The sequence below is a fragment of the Sminthopsis crassicaudata genome, chromosome 6 (genome assembly GCF_048593235.1).
Source record: "Sminthopsis crassicaudata isolate SCR6 chromosome 6, ASM4859323v1, whole genome shotgun sequence".
NCBI classification, from domain to species: Eukaryota; Metazoa; Chordata; class Mammalia; order Dasyuromorphia; family Dasyuridae; genus Sminthopsis; species Sminthopsis crassicaudata.
Window position 1 is genome coordinate 192,926,222 of NC_133622.1, and position 15,042 is coordinate 192,941,263.

The window sequence follows — 15,042 nt, forward strand, 5'->3', positions numbered from 1 at the left end:
CTGAGGATAAACTGGTTGCTGAGGAGGGAATGTCCTGAGAGGAGGCACTATGTGGTAAGACACCTGGATTTAGTCAGAGGACCTGAGTTGGAATTCCAGTTCTGCTATTTATTAACTGGGCAATCTTGAGTAAGTCCTACCCTTTCCTGGGTTTTAGTTCCTCTGTCAGATTTCTAAATGATTCCTCCAAGCACTATAACAGAATCTGACATAGGGGTGCACAGTAGGTCTTCATTGCCCTCTGCTGGTCTGGCTTGGTGTAAACTCCCTTCTCTGCCCTCTTCCCGACTTGCATCAGAGAGAGGAGAACGGGTTATTTTCTAAGTGAACAAGTGGGGAAACTGAGGCCCAGATTTAGAATGACGGCAGAAGGGAAATCTTATAGTTTTAGCTTCTCCTCCCACTGTTCTAGTCGATGGCAAAAAGGGGAAACAGAGCCAAATCCATGTAAACGTCTGTGTTTCAAACACCAGTGTCTCCTTAAAGCGCCCCCCACCCTCCTCCACACCCACGCTCCTCCCAGTCCTCTCCGCCCGGCCGGCACTGGGCTGGCACCGGGCCGTTTCTGAGGTAGGTTGCTGACAAGTATAGTTCAGTCCCTCAGAGCCAGGCCCAAGAGACGGTGACCCGCCTCTGGTCATCCACGGGGAAGGAAGGGCGAGGCAGGGGTCGCGAGGAACCGTTCCTCTTCTCCTCCCTGCCTCCCCGTGCCCAGGCATCTTCGCCTCAGGCCAAGACGTGGGTCTGCAAGGTCGTCTCAGGTGGAGAAACTGAGGCACGAAGGGAGGTGCTGACGGCGGCAGCCAACGGTCCCCCACGCCTGGGGAGGGCAGGGTCCTGTGCCCACGCCCTCAGGACAGCAGTTCCGGGGAGGACCTGGTCTGGTCATTTCTTAAACGTTAGAGAGCTTTTCCCGGGGCCGGGCCTGGAGGAGACAAGGAGAATTCGGGCTGAATTTCGCTAGCGCCATTCCTCTAAACGCATCTCCAGCTCCGCCCCGAGCCCTGCTCTCGGCCTCGCCTCTTGCCCTGCGTTCCGGCCCTTCCTTCCACCAAACTCTCCCCTGGCCGGCCGCCTCCTTCTCCTGAACTCGGCCCGCCTCACTTCCCAACTTCTGCAGCAAGTTTCCTCCAGACTCCGCCTTCCCAGTAGCCAGACTAGAAGCTGGGGGAGGAGAGAGGCCAGAATGAACTCTACTCTGGGGGCAGCTAGACCCCCAGCCCTGAATTCAGGAGGGCCCGAGTTCAAATTCAGCCTCAGACAATTAACACGTCCTAGCTGTGTGACCCTGGGTAAGTCACTTAACCCCAATTAAAACCCAGCAAAAAAGAAAAAGAAACTCTACTCTGGGGTGGGCGGGCCTGGGTCTGGAGGGGGGCGTGGCAAAGCCTTCTTTCAAGTGAGGTCCCCGGAGGGGAACCGGAAGCGGGCGAGCCGCACACTCACCGAGGAGACCGGGCGGGACTGGGCTGCACCATGACCAGGAGGCGGGGACTTCGCGGCCGCTGTTTGACCAGGACGGGGTCCCCGGGCAGGGGGCGGCTCGGGGGATCCTTCTTTAGCGGGGTCTAGGGGCAAGAGGATTAGCAGTGGGTACTGTGCCGAGGCTCCTCTCCATCCCCTCCCGTGTGAGGTGACGGCACGCCCTCACCGCCGCTCACCTTAGTGCCCCGGGCCGGGCTGACGGGGAGGGGTCTCTTGGGGGGCAGCAGGCGGCGGGTCCCCTCGTCTCGGTCCCCTCTGTCACCCGGGACCCTTTGGGGAAAGCCGGGTCTCGGGGACTGACTCAGGGGCGGCGGCGGGCGCGCAGGCCGGGAGTCGCGGGGTTTGGGAGGGTTGGGGCGCAGGGGTCGAACCACGTTGATTGGCTGCGAGGGTCCGGGCTTCGGGGAGAGAGGCCCGCGCGCTCCCTGCTGAGACACCTCGGGTTAGAGGAGAATCCCGGGTATATGTCATGGCAGAGTTCCCCAAGTACCTTGACCCCTGCGCACCAGGGACCTTCAAGGGCTCCTCCTTCTTTCTCGAAGTCCCCCCCCGCCCCCCCCCAGGTACTTCCCCCCCCCTTACTCACTCCCGGGGCCGGGCGAGTAGGCTGGCGTAGGGGAAGGTTCTGCAGAGTTAAGCCCGATTGGGCTCCGCTCCTGGAACTTCTGGTGGCCCGTGTCCGGTACCTGGAAAAGGGAAGGGCGTGGAGTGAGGGAGCTGCCACATTGGATCGGGGAATTCGAGCCTGCCACCTCCCTCTCCGTGCCGTGAAGGCCCAAATACAAGGGTTCCTTCCAGACTTCGCTCCTACAGGAATCGTGATTCCCGCCAGCTGCTGGAAGTCTTCCCCCACAGAAATGGCTTTGTTCTCTCCTTTAGACATTTGGAAATCTCATTATATGTACCCCCCATAGGGTTTCCCCCAGTCAAATAGAAGTTCTCGGAGGGCAGGTGCTAAATTTCATATTTGTAGCCTCCTCCCCAGAACATTGCCTGGCACTTAGCAAGAACGTAACAAAATGCTTCGTGTCCTGGTGCTATCATTACGTATAATTTGGACTGGATAGCTTTTGAGGGCTCTTGCCATGCCCAGATGGATGGTTGTTAATGACTTGGACAAGTCATCTTCCCTTGTCTAGGCTAAACCTTGTCCTTCCCCCTGGAAATGCCGTCTTCCTATAATATTGTGACTTCCTATAATATTGTGACTTCGTTTGTAAGCTCTTACCAAAATTTCTTAGTAAATATATATGTTTCCGTGACACACACTCTCTCTCTCTCTCTCTCTCTCTCTCTCTCTCTCTCTCTCTCTCTCTCTCTCTCTCTCTCTGTATATATATATATATATATATATATATATATATATATATACATATATATATATGTATATATATATATGTATGTATATTTATAAACTCAAAGTTTTTACATATATATATATATATGTATATATATATATATATGCGCACACATACACACACACCCCTCCATATATGTATAAACTTTGAGCCAGGCCTGGGAACAGAAGGGAATGATTCATCCCTAGAGACAATAATCTAAGGGAGGAGCCTGAGGAGAGTAGCAGCTAAGAAAGTGTGTGACGCTAATGAGATCAATTATAGACTTATGTCATCTCCTTCACATCCTCATTTCCCACTATTACTTTCTGTTACGGGAGATTAGAATGGGAGCACAATTGCTACTACTGGACTTATATCCCAAGGAAATACTAAAGAAGGGAAAGGGACCTGTATATGCCAAAATGTTTGTGGCAGCTCTTTTTGTAGTGGCTAGAAACTGGAAGATGAACAGATGTTCATCAATTGGAGAATGGCTGAATAAAATGTGGTATATGAAGGTTATGGAATATTATTGCTCTATAAGAAATGACCAGCAGGAGGAAAACAGAGAGGTTTGGAAAGACTTACATGAACTGATGCTGAGTGAAAGGAGCAGAACTAGGAGATCGTTATACACTTCAACAACAATACTGTTTGAAGATATATTCTGATGGAAGTGGAAATCTTCAACATAAAGAAGATCCAATTCACTTTCAGTTGATCAATGATGGACAGAAACAACTACACCCAGAGAAGGAACACTGGGAAGTGAATGTAAACTGTTAGCACTACTGTCTACCTACCCAGGTTACTTATACCTTCGGAATCTAATACTTAATGTGCAACAAGAAAATTGGATTTACACACATATATTGTATCTAGATTATACTGTAACACATGTAAAATGTATGGGATTGCCTGTCATCTAGGGGAGGGAGTAGAGGGAGGAAGGGATAATTTGGAAAAATGAATACAAGGGATAATGTTATAAAAAAATTACTCATGCATATATAGTCAAAAAATTTTATAATTATAAAATAAAAAAATAGAATGGGAGCACATAGAAGGTGCTTAGCTTAGAGAAAAGAGAATTTAACAGGACAACTGTTTGCAAATATTTCATTGTCATCTGGAAGAGACATTGCACTTGCTCTAACTGACTGTAGAGGGCAGAGTAAGAACAGATAAGAATATATATGCAAATGTTTCATTGTCACCTAGAAGAAAAATTGAACTTGTTCTAATTGACTGAAGAGGCCAGATTAAGAGCAGATAAGATAATATATAGCCTTAAAGTGCTATATAAATTTTCTCCATCGCTGTTTTTGTTACAGTGAGTAAAAGTTGGGGAGCTGTCAAAGTAGAATTCATGTAAAGAAAAACTTCCCAATCACAAAAGCTGTCCCAAAGTGGTTGATGGGCTGACAGACTCCCTCTCATTGGGAATATTCAAGCAGAAGCTAGATAACCATTTATAGCATATTGTAGATGAAATGATTTTCTGGGTACAGACTAGGCTAAAATGGCCACTGGGATTACTTCCAGTTCTGAAATTCCACAATTTTGCTTAACAAAGGTTTGTGAGATCTATCTGAAGAGAAGGATAATATAATTTAGTAGAAAGAGTGCTTGAATCAGAATTGCAAACTTTAACAGAGGATGCTCCTTAAAGACAGGAACTTTGCTACATCCTTTGGGCAAGTTATCTTATTGCCTCTGTAGAACGAAAGGTGACTAACAACCCTAAGAGGGCTAAATCTTATAATCCTAGGATTTGATAGAGTAGGAAGTCTTGTATTTGAACCCAGAAGGCTTGCATTCTTGGTTCTGCCCCTGAAATGTGCTATAGCCCTTCCCCTTTTCTAGGGACGGGTCTCAATCTCTGCCCCTGTTAAATGAGGGGATAAGATATGATGCTCTCCCTTTCCAGCTCATGTATCCCAATGGTTATATGACAGGAGTACACATGGGAGATTCTAAGGACAGAAGGCACATGAAGGAGAGGTGTGGAGACAGACTCACCGGCAGCTCTCTTGTCCTTTCCTCAGCCCTTGAAGGCCCTGGTGCAACAGGGAGTTTGGGAAACGATAGTAGTAGAGAGCCATCCCAGCACTGGGAAGCAGGAACAGTAGCAATACAAGGAGCAGGGCCTGCAGAACGGCATCATGGCCTGGGAGGAGAGGTGAAGATAGGTGGTCAGTTCAGGGATGAGGTTCCCCTTTCTCCTCCCTCCTTGTTCCCTTGGCTGGGACCAGATCCTACTTGACACTCACTGTCATACTGTACAGGACCACTATCCACACTGCCCCCCAGCCCTGGCTTCTCACAAGTTGGGGGGTCCCAGCCTGGGTCACAGTGGCAGTTCCTATTGCTGTTACAGACCTGGGGGGAAGAGAATAAGAGAAAGCGTATAGCCTTTGAACAAAAGGACACCTCCCATCCAAGGCCCCTCAGTGTCCAGGACCCACACCCAGAGGTCACTCACCCCATGGCCATGGCATGTGTCCAGGCACCTCTGAAGGTCAGGGAAGGATGCATTCTGGCATTTTCTATCATGGCACACCTAGTGATGGTGGATAGGAATGATGGAAGCAGATGATGTTGGTGGGCCCAGGGTACCCTGGGCAAGGCAGGGCAGGCTAAGGGGAAAGGAATCCCAGGGCATCTGCTGTCGAGGATATTGATCATACCGAGTCCCAAAGACCCACAGAAAGCTTCTCCCCCCAAATTAGGGATCCCATCTCCTAAGGAAGCCCTCTCAGAACTGCCCCTTGGGTTGGTGAGGCCGGCTCACCATGCCATCTCCACACTTAGTACCAGGCAGCACAAGACCAGGGTCTGGCAAGTCAGCAGAGGAGTCAGGTCGGGGTACACGGTACATGAAGGCTCCTCGGCATGTCACCTCTCTGCCCCCCAGACGGATGGTGGTCTCCATGGAAACAGTATGTGGTCCTCGGGGCTTGTCTGCCCCACTCTGGCACTGAAGCTTCCCACACTTGGCATCCCTACAGAGGCAGGGGAGAGGAAGAGGGTGCCAAGGGAACTGCCAGCCCAGAAGCTTTTCCAAGTATTGACCCAAATTTTGTAACTGTTGGCATTTCTTTAGCATTTTAAAATCTATAATATATTTGTTAGGTTTTTTTTTTTAATAGATATCACTTCCTTGGATCCTTACTACACCTTTGAGAGTTAGATTTAACAAATGTTATCATCCCCATTTAACAGATAAGGAAACTGAGATTCAGAAATGTTGAGTGATTTGGCTACAGTCACCTAGCCAGCAAGTGTCAAAGACCAGCGTCCAGCTCAGAACTTCCTGACCCCAAATCCAGCCCCTAGCCAAGATCCTTCCCCTCATCACTGGCCCCTGGCTCTTGACCCCACTAACTCCTTTTCCCATCTAATTCCTAATCGCTTCCTTTCCCTAATTCTTGTTCTATTCTATCCTCAAGCTGCTCATCCCACTCATTCCTTGTCTCCCTAGTGTCACTCTCCTGAGTGTTCTGAAGATCCTAGCCTGTCCTTTGCCCACCTCCCCCCGTCCCAGTCTCACCTCCGTCCTTTGCCCACCTCCCCCCATCCCAGTCTCACCTCCGATTACACGGGACATAGCGGCCTTCACTGTCCTGACCACAGTTCCCATAGGGATCCCCAGCTGAGTTTACATCCTGGAAACAGGCATCAGGGGCTGGGTGGGCACCTGGGGGTGGGGGTAGTGTTAGTGAGGGGGGAAGGAAGGAAGCCAGATCTAGGAGAGAGGGATGACCTCTGGGGAGGAGGAAGTGGAGTCACCTCCACCTGGATTCCTTGGATTTCCTTTATCCTTCCCTTCCGAAGTGTGTGTCCATGTGGAGTTGTCTGACTGATGGGAGAGAGGATTGCCCACGGGAGAACTGGGACATAAATGGCTCAGGTTTGGGAAAGGAGAAGATCCCAAGGAGAAAGGGGTGTTGTTTCTGCCAGGCTAGGCTCTCACCAGGCCCCCAGAGCTGTTGGCATTGCCCCTCATGGGTGGGACACATGCCATCTCGGCAGTAGGCGGTGCCCCCTGCACAAGGAGAGCCATCAAGAAGGTAGACATTGGCGGGACAGTGGGGAGAGGTTCCAGTGCAGAACTCAGGAAGGTCACAGTCCCCAGCTCCTTCTCGGCACAATGTTCCCGCTGGCTTCAGCTGCAGCAAGGTGGGCAGAGAGACAAAGACAAGGACAGGGAATTCACAAGGGCAGAGACACACCGGGATGGGGCAGACAGAGGAAAATCCAAAGGAAAAGGGAAGCAGAAACAAGTCAGGCCAGAGCAGCCTTAGCCCCTCTTCCCATATTAAAGCCTCACCTACTCTGAGCCCTCTGCTGCATCTACCTCCCTCTCTTCCCCACCTCCTCACCGAGCAATGGGCACAGCAGTCCCCTTGGGCACACTGGACTCCCTCTCGAAGTGTACAGTTGTGGGCATGACAACAGGGGTCAGTGCACTCCTGGATCCCCAAAATAGATAGAAAGAAAGAAGGAAGAAATGGGTCCTGGCCTAATTCTGGGAATTAACATTCCTTAAGGAAGGAAACTCCTAACTGGGAGAGGAGAATTCCCAGGAAGAACAGATAAGCCCAGGAAACAGGGGGCCAACTTTTGGATCTCAAACCCTAGGGGCTGTCTGGGCATCCTGAAAGATCCATGGGTCACTGGAGATTCCTAAGGAGAAGCTGGGGGTTCCTGAGGGTCATAGGATCTGGGGACTCTGTGGGTTCTGGGAAATGAAGCTCTAAGGCTGAGAGTTTTTAGGGGTTTGGGGAGCACTGAGAATCACAAGGTAGATGTTGAAGGAATTACTGGGAGTCCTGATTGGGGGTAAGGTTTCCCAGAAACCAAGAGCCAGGTTAGCAACCCATGGAGATGTTCAAGTCTGGGAGGTCCTGGAGAGATGCACTGGGATCAGGACTTGGGGGAGGGGAGTTCAAGCCTTACCCCAACGTCCCCACAATCACACTCCTCCCCATCTTCTAAGAAGCCATTCCCACAGCGGCCTCCCAACACCAGCAATCGGGGGTCGGGAGGGTTGAAGAGGCACATCCCCCCTCCTTTTTGGAAGAAGTGGAGGAGCTGCTGGCGGCTACAGGTGCTGAACACGCGTGGAAATGGGTGTCTGCAGAGTGGGAGAGTCCAAACAAGCAAAAGCTGAGCCCAATGGGCTCTGACCAGTGGGGGGCACTGTGCTCCCACAGACCAACCCACAGTCTGGGACTGAGCAGGGGAGGAAACAGACCCGAGTGGACCCATCTCCTGACATAGACACTCAGGGCCATCAGCCTAGCAGCTGACAGAAAGCTCTTTAAGGTTTACAAAGTGCAGCCCTGCAATCCCAATGGCCTGGGATGGGAAATGCCATCCACATCCAGAGAGAACTCTGGAGACAGCTGGTGTTTTTACTTTTTTATTGTTGCTGGGATTTTTTTCCCTTTCTTGTGGCCTTTTCCCTTTTGGTCTGGTTTTTCTTGTAGGGCATGACAAATATGGAAATATATTTGAGGAGATTGTGCATATTTAGCCTATAGAGGATTGCTTGATGTCTGGGGGAGAGGTGGGGTGACAAGGGAGGGAGGGAGAAAATTTTGGAACACAAGGGCTTGTAGGAATAAATATTCAATACTATTTTTATATATATTTGGAAAAATAAAATACTATTAAAAACCCCAAAACAAAGTATAGCCCTACTTTTACAATATGGGGTTCTCTGTGTGTTTCTCTGTCTCTCTCCTTCTCTGTCTGTCTGTCTCTGTCTGTAGTATGTATGATTACTTTGATTTGGCCAACCAGGGATGGACGCACCATGGCCCAATGACACCTGCAAACCTGGAGTGCCTCTCAGAGACTTCATATTAGACTCTGCCTCTATTGCGCATGTATAACCTTTATCAAATGGCTTGCCTTTTTAAAGGAAGAGGAGAGTGGGAGAGAAGGTTTCCAAATCACTATCCACCCTAACGCAGGTTCTCATCACCTCATACCTGGACTACTGCAATAGCCTGCTGTTTGATCTCCCTGCCTCAGGTTTCTCCCCTGTGGTCCATTCTCCCTTCAGCTTTCACTTTGATCACTTTAAGTGATATTCTTAGAGTATAATCTGACTCTGTTTCCAAACTCCTTGCCCCTCTCACCTCTAGGACAGAGTTTGGCCATTTTAAAGCCTTTTAAAATCTGCCCTTTTTTTTATACTTCATTCCTCTCCTGACACTTTGTGATACAGGAAACTGATCTCTGATGATCTCCCAAGCAACTAGCTCTAATCATTTTCACTGGTCTCCTTCTTCACTTCCAATCCTGGCTTCCCTGACTTTCCCCCAAATCCTTCCTTCTGCAAGAAGCCTTTCCCACTTCTTCATCCTCTGAGACTGTTCCCAGTTTCTCTTGCATACAACATATTTGTACATAATTATTTACACGTTGTCTCCCTCATTACACTTCTTTTTTTGCCTTTCTTTTGTGTCTCCAGCTCTTAGCAAAGTGTCTGGCCCATAATAGATACTTAATAAATGATTGTCAACTGGCTGACCTTGTTTTGCAACAACCCAGGTTGATAGCTGTGATATGTGCTATAACTATAAGCACAGAGCCACTGAGAGATTGTATTCAGCATTAGACAGGGGCCCAGGCAGAGACAGAGACATCGGATGGCCAAAGAGGGGAAAGTCCTTACAAGCCAGAATGTCAAAACAGAGGACTCTTGAAAACACATAGTCAGGGGAATCCATCAAGGAGGCTGTGACAACTTAATTTCAATATAATTGGTTTCCTTTGTAATCCTATGTTGCTTATTCAATGCATTTAAAAATATGATTCTAGTGAATGTGGAAATATGCTTAGAAAAATTGCACACATTTGACCTATACTGGATTACTTGCTGTCTGGGGGGAGAGTGGGGAGGGAAGAAAAAGAATTGAGAGCACAGGGTTTTGCAAGGCTGCATGTTAAAAAAACAAAAACAAACAAAAACAAAAAAAAACCCAACTATCTTTGCATATATTTTGAAAAAATAAAAAGTTATTATAAAATAAAAAACTTCAAAAAAAACCCTATGATTGTAAGAAGATGCCCATAGGCTTCATCAGATGTCAAAGACTCCATTATGTTAAATATAAAGAATCCCAGATCTTCCAACTTTGGATAGAAAATGCCATCTTGCATTCAAAAAAAGAACTATGGAGATTGAACATAACACATGCTATGGTCACTTTTTTCCGCCTCTCCTGTAGTATTCCCTTTTGTTCTGATTTTCTCTCCCAACATGATTCAAAAAGCAATGTGTATTAAAAATATACAATAACATTTTAAAAAGGTAAAAAAACGAGAATCCCAGATCCAAACCAATCCTCTCCTTTTACTGATAAGGAAACAGAGGATCAGTAAGAAGTGATCTGCTCATCTTTTTTTTTAGGTACGTAGTACAGACTAGACCTCAGATTTTGTGGCATTCCCTCCCCCTCACCCCCCACCCAAGGGCTGTTTCCACTCCATCTCACAGACACCTTCCCCCCAAGTTAGTCCTGCCAAGCCTGGCTTTGCCCTCACTCACCCAGTAGCCGCAGCCATCACACAGCCCCCCTCCTCTGGCAGGGCCTCTGCACAGCAGCCATCCTCATCGTGGCTCATCCCAAAGCTGTGGCCAATCTCATGGGCCATGGTGGCCGCTGCGCCAATGGGCAACTCTGAGTGGTCCTGGGCATAAAAGAGTTAACCCTTCTCTCTCTCTCTCTCTCTCTCTCTCTCTCTCTCTCTCTCTCTCTCTCTCTCTCTCTCTCTCTCTCTCTCTCTCTCTCTCTTCCTTCTCAAAATTAACAATGGCAAAATTGGGGATGGGGTGGGGTAGAGAAAAGGGGATGATAATTCTTCTAGAGCAAGCAGTAAGCAGATCCTGTAATTCTCCAGGCAATAAAGCCTCCTGGCACAAGGTCTTGGGCCATCCAGGGCAAGGGGATGAGTTGGTCCCAGGCATTCTAAGGCTGATGGATGGGAAGCTGGAAGGGTCAGTGAAAGTCGATCTTGAGGGTTAGGGTCATAGGTCCTTGGGGAGATAGAGGAATCGGGCCGATCAGCCCCCATTGCACATGCTCACCGCACTCACTCCCCCGGAGTTGTCAGCACTACACATGCCCTCCAAGGGCGCCATGCCAATGGTGGTTCCCTGAAAAGTGCGACCCCTGCTCACAGCAGATGGAGGGAGAAAAAGGAAAGGGTTAAAACGAATCCCTCCCACCCCAGTCCTCAGTCCCTCGGGTCCCTGGTCAAGGGAGACCTACGTGAGCAGCTGGGCAGTGTCGTGGGGCCTCCGGGCCCGTAGCCCCCGGCGCCACTGCAGGAAGGCCCAGAGGGTGGCATTCGCATCTCCCGTGACGCGACTCTGGTCCCGTTCCGTCCACACCTCCAGGCCCGTCAGCGCCACCTTGATGTTGAGGGACCTGTAAAACTGGGTGAGGCGGCCAGGATGAGGAGGAGATGCAGTTCCCACCTCCGAGGCGCCCGCTCAGCGGTTTCTGCTTCTAGAGCCCGCCTCTCGGCGCCGTTGGCCAAGGCCCCTTACCATCAGCACTAACCTTTCCCCACCCAGGCCGGGACCTCCTATCCATCTCCCGGCCGGAAAGACCCTCCCTCTGCCCGCTCCGCCCAACGAGCTGGGCTCCGTCTTCCCCGTTTTACCTTGTCCACGTAGTTGGCTATCTCGAGGAGTCGCTGCTTGGTGCGGCCCAGATCCCTCTGCTGTCTAAGATACTAATAAACATGGAGGGGGGCATTCAGAGAGCAGGAGGGGAGCCAGGTGCCCCCAGACATCTCCCCTCCGGCCCGTCCCCGGCCTCGCATGGATCCCGCCCATCCGCCCCTCACCAAAGCGTGATCTGCCACTATGAACAGCTCCAGGTACTTCAGGGCCCGCTTCGAGTCGCGTCTCACCTGAGGAGAGGGGAGGGCTTCAGGGAAAGAGCCTGGAGTGGGGGCGGGGGACGGGGACGGCTGAGAAGGGGAGAGGGCCTGATACCTGGGAGAGACCCCGAAAGGCATTGGGGCAGGAGGGGTGAGGTGCAATTTAAAGAGAGGCTCAAGATGGAAGAGATCAGTGAGGGGGCGGGGCCTGATCAGGAGGCGGAGCCTCGGAGTATAGAATTTAGAGGGGCCGGGGTGGGTATTGAGCCAGAAGTCCTCACCCTGGGTGCCCGTTTCCGGCGGAGGATGCGTGCCAGGCCCAAGGTGCCAGGTAGCCCGTGGCCACAAGTCCCATCCTCGCTGGGCAGCTGCTCGGTCCGGAAGAGGCGGTGGGGGCCGGGAGGCCCAAAGGCCGGACTCCGCGGAGGTTGCACGTAGTAGCTGCTGTTGGCGCTAAGTACTATCAGCCCGCTGGAGGGGGACCGAGTTGGCGAGGAGGTGAGAGGAGGGCATCGTCCAGCTTCTCCCCAGCCAGTCCTTCCTTCCACAGCGGTCCCTCTCCCAGACATAGCCCCGCCCAGGCACGCCCCTTACCTGATCCCGGAGCAGGAGCTGAGGGCCACCCAGGAATCCGGGAATCCTTGCACGTGGCCATGGTAGTAGCAGTGGTCCTGGGTAGAGGTAGGGGTTGGAGGGAAGACGGTTGGGTCCCCAGCCTCAGGCCCCAACTGTCCCTCTGTCTTAGTCACAAATCTCAATCTCCCACTGAGGGAAGGGCCCTCACCCCGTTGGGCGGTTAGACCTTTTTCACGTCTCTGCTACTCCTGGCAGGTCTCCGGAAAACTCCCCCAACTGCACCCGATTGCCAGTCAGCCCTCTTCCCTCCCACTCCCACCAGGGGCCTGGTCTCACCGTATGGTTGGGAGCCAAAGTCACCGGCTGCCCGTCTGAGCCATAGTGGGTTTCTGTGTAACCCTGAGCCAGCAGCCAGCTAAAAACGTTAGAATAAGGAGAGGAGAGATTAGCGTGCCCTTCTCCGGGAAGCCTTCCTTGGCTGACTTCCCCATGTCTTCTTGCCTAACTGATTTCTACAAGCACATTCTCACATCTATGTTTGTGATCATTTGTTTTTATTAAAGAGACTAGAGTCCATGCCCCCCCCACCCCACTCTGCCCTAATCTAGCTTCAGTACCACCTCCCTCCGAAGTTCACCCAGACACAGGGGCCACTGCCCTCAACTCCCAGACTTCCGATCTCTTCCGGACTCACCGGTTTTTCTTCAGGGAGAGGAGAAGTTCCTTGCCTTCAGCCCTCACTGACAATAAGGCCTCATCGGGACTTCTGATCTAAGTGAGGGGAAGATCAGGAGAGGGTGAGGCTGGGTAGGAACAGATGGCCACACACAACCACCCTTTCTACTATGTTGGTGGTGGAAGCTCTGTCTCTGTTATGTTATATGATTCTGGACATTTGCTTGACCTGCCTGAGCTGCTTTTCTCATTGTTTACTACCCAGAGATGAGATAGGCTTGGTTGAGGTAGGAGTGGGGGAGTAAGCTGTATGGAGAGAAAAGAAAGCATTCAAGCACACGGCCCATCTCTGCTCCAAGCTCCCCTTTCCTGCTGTCCCATTCATCTAGGGGGAGAAGACTTTAGGGAAAATAGAGAGGGGGGGCAGGACTTCTCTGAAGAGGAGAATTTGAATATTTGAGGGTTGGTGGAGTGTATGAATCTGATGAAACTGACTGTCCAGGATGTTCCAGATGTCTCAGTTCTTCTCTCCTCACTCTGAGCTTCTCTGACCGTATCTGTTCTATATCCCTTCCTTCTAATTATGCCCCTGGCTCTCTCTTTGTATATCTGTTACATAGTCTCTAGCTTTCTGGCCCCGTCTTTATCTCTCTCTCTATCTTCCCTTGGCTCCCCTTTCCAATCCACCCCAATGGCCCATTTCAGACTGAGTTCCTTGAGCAAGCTATTTCTCTTTTTTTCCCCCTAGCCCCTCTGGCTCCTCCCCCATCTCTTTCCTAGTATAAGTAAACAAAATTTACTCCTGAACCTCTGAAAGGGAAATTCCACTTTTCTTTGTACCCTCAGCTGGGGTAATTCTGGCCAGCCTTCTGTCTCTCTCCCTCCCCCTCTCCTCTGGGGGGGATGTCTTTCTCTGGGCTTCTCTCTTTCTCCTTTGAAATGTGGAGGGGGGAGAGAAAAAGGAAAGAAAGGAAAAGAAGAAGAGAAGAAGAAAGAGAGAGAGAGACAGAAAAAGAGAGAGAGGAAGAGAGGGAGAGAGAGAGAGAGAGAGAGAGAGAGAGAGAGAGAGAGAGAGAAAGAGAAAGAGAAAGAAACAGAGAGAGAGAGAGAGAGAGAGAGAGAGAGAGAGAGAGAGAGAGAGAGAGAGAGAGAAGAGAGAGAGAGAGAGAGAGAGAGAGAGAGAGAGAGAGAGAGAGAGAGAGAGAGAGAGAGAGAGAGAGAGAGACTGCTCTCCAGAAGAACACCAAAGAAGGCATGAGATTGTTTATGATGAGTACTGGTAAGTGATACACACAAGGAAGGCAAAAGGATTAAAGTCCTAGGGGGGAATTGGGAGTCTTGGTTTGTGATTTTGCTAGTGAAAAATCTGTTACCAATGCTTGTAACTAGCCCTTCTGTAACTCGGACCTAGAGAGCTGCCTGACACTGAGACGCCAGCTTGCCAAGGTTAATCTGGCCAATATATGTCAGGGGCAGGTCTTGAACACCGAACTTCCTAATATTCAGGCTGGCTCCTTATTCACTATGCCAAATTGACTCTCCTATGTCTGAGTCTGGGTTCAAAAAGTCAGTTTCCAAAATTAAGTAAGCTTAGCCAGACATCAATTTCTGTGAAAAAGCTGTGAGGGCTTTAGTGGAATGCAAGTTCAGTGATTCAGTACTGCTACACACACACACACACACACACACACACACACACACACACACACACACACACACACACACACACATGAGACAGAGAGAGAGAGCTTCCACCAAAGCAAAAACAAATGAAGAGACTTAACTTGATGACTTCAACGTGTGTGTGTGTGGGGGGGCAAGGTTATTACCATCAACAATCATTTGAAAGATGCTTCAAAAAGAGAGATGGGAATTTAGACTTGTTCTGCTTGGTCTCTGGGGGTGGAACTGGGGGGCAGGAGATGGAAGCTCCCAAGAGATAGAGTTAAGGGAGAATTTAACAATGCTCAGTGCCCCAGAGTAAAATGGGCTATCCTGGGCACTAGGGAGCTCCTCATCATGCAATCTGTTCTGCAGGCTGTCTTAAAGAGAAACC

The 15,042-nt window shown here is 50.2% G+C and overlaps 1 protein-coding gene across 2 annotated transcripts in view; it reads right to left on the minus strand.

Moving 5' to 3' along the window:
* Positions 1 to 442: 442 nt before the first annotated feature.
* The window catches only part of ADAM33 (ADAM metallopeptidase domain 33), a 34,998-nt gene continuing 20,398 nt past the window's right edge, over positions 443 to 15,042 (minus strand). Inside the window, exons 3-23 of one of the 2 annotated variants that reach the window (XM_074275578.1) lie at positions 13,006 to 13,082; positions 12,648 to 12,726; positions 12,330 to 12,406; positions 12,017 to 12,206; positions 11,700 to 11,765; positions 11,514 to 11,585; positions 11,117 to 11,283; positions 10,933 to 11,017; positions 10,393 to 10,535; positions 7,788 to 7,965; positions 7,211 to 7,300; positions 6,802 to 6,997; positions 6,417 to 6,525; positions 5,620 to 5,830; positions 5,311 to 5,388; positions 5,099 to 5,207; positions 4,848 to 4,995; positions 2,072 to 2,171; positions 1,662 to 1,910; positions 1,447 to 1,568; positions 443 to 925 (exon numbers count right to left, since the gene is read on the minus strand). In XM_074275578.1, the coding sequence (XP_074131679.1) occupies positions 886 to 925; positions 1,447 to 1,568; positions 1,662 to 1,910; positions 2,072 to 2,171; positions 4,848 to 4,995; positions 5,099 to 5,207; positions 5,311 to 5,388; positions 5,620 to 5,830; positions 6,417 to 6,525; positions 6,802 to 6,997; positions 7,211 to 7,300; positions 7,788 to 7,965; positions 10,393 to 10,535; positions 10,933 to 11,017; positions 11,117 to 11,283; positions 11,514 to 11,585; positions 11,700 to 11,765; positions 12,017 to 12,206; positions 12,330 to 12,406; positions 12,648 to 12,726; positions 13,006 to 13,082 (2,586 nt within the window). In that variant the 3' untranslated portion in view covers positions 443 to 885. Of the gene's footprint in view, positions 926 to 1,446; positions 1,569 to 1,661; positions 1,923 to 2,071; positions 2,172 to 4,847; positions 4,996 to 5,098; positions 5,208 to 5,310; positions 5,389 to 5,619; positions 5,831 to 6,416; positions 6,526 to 6,801; positions 6,998 to 7,210; positions 7,301 to 7,787; positions 7,966 to 10,392; positions 10,536 to 10,932; positions 11,018 to 11,116; positions 11,284 to 11,513; positions 11,586 to 11,699; positions 11,766 to 12,016; positions 12,207 to 12,329; positions 12,407 to 12,647; positions 12,727 to 13,005; positions 13,083 to 15,042 lie in introns of both variants that reach the window. The other variant, XM_074275577.1, reaches the window with a different exon arrangement.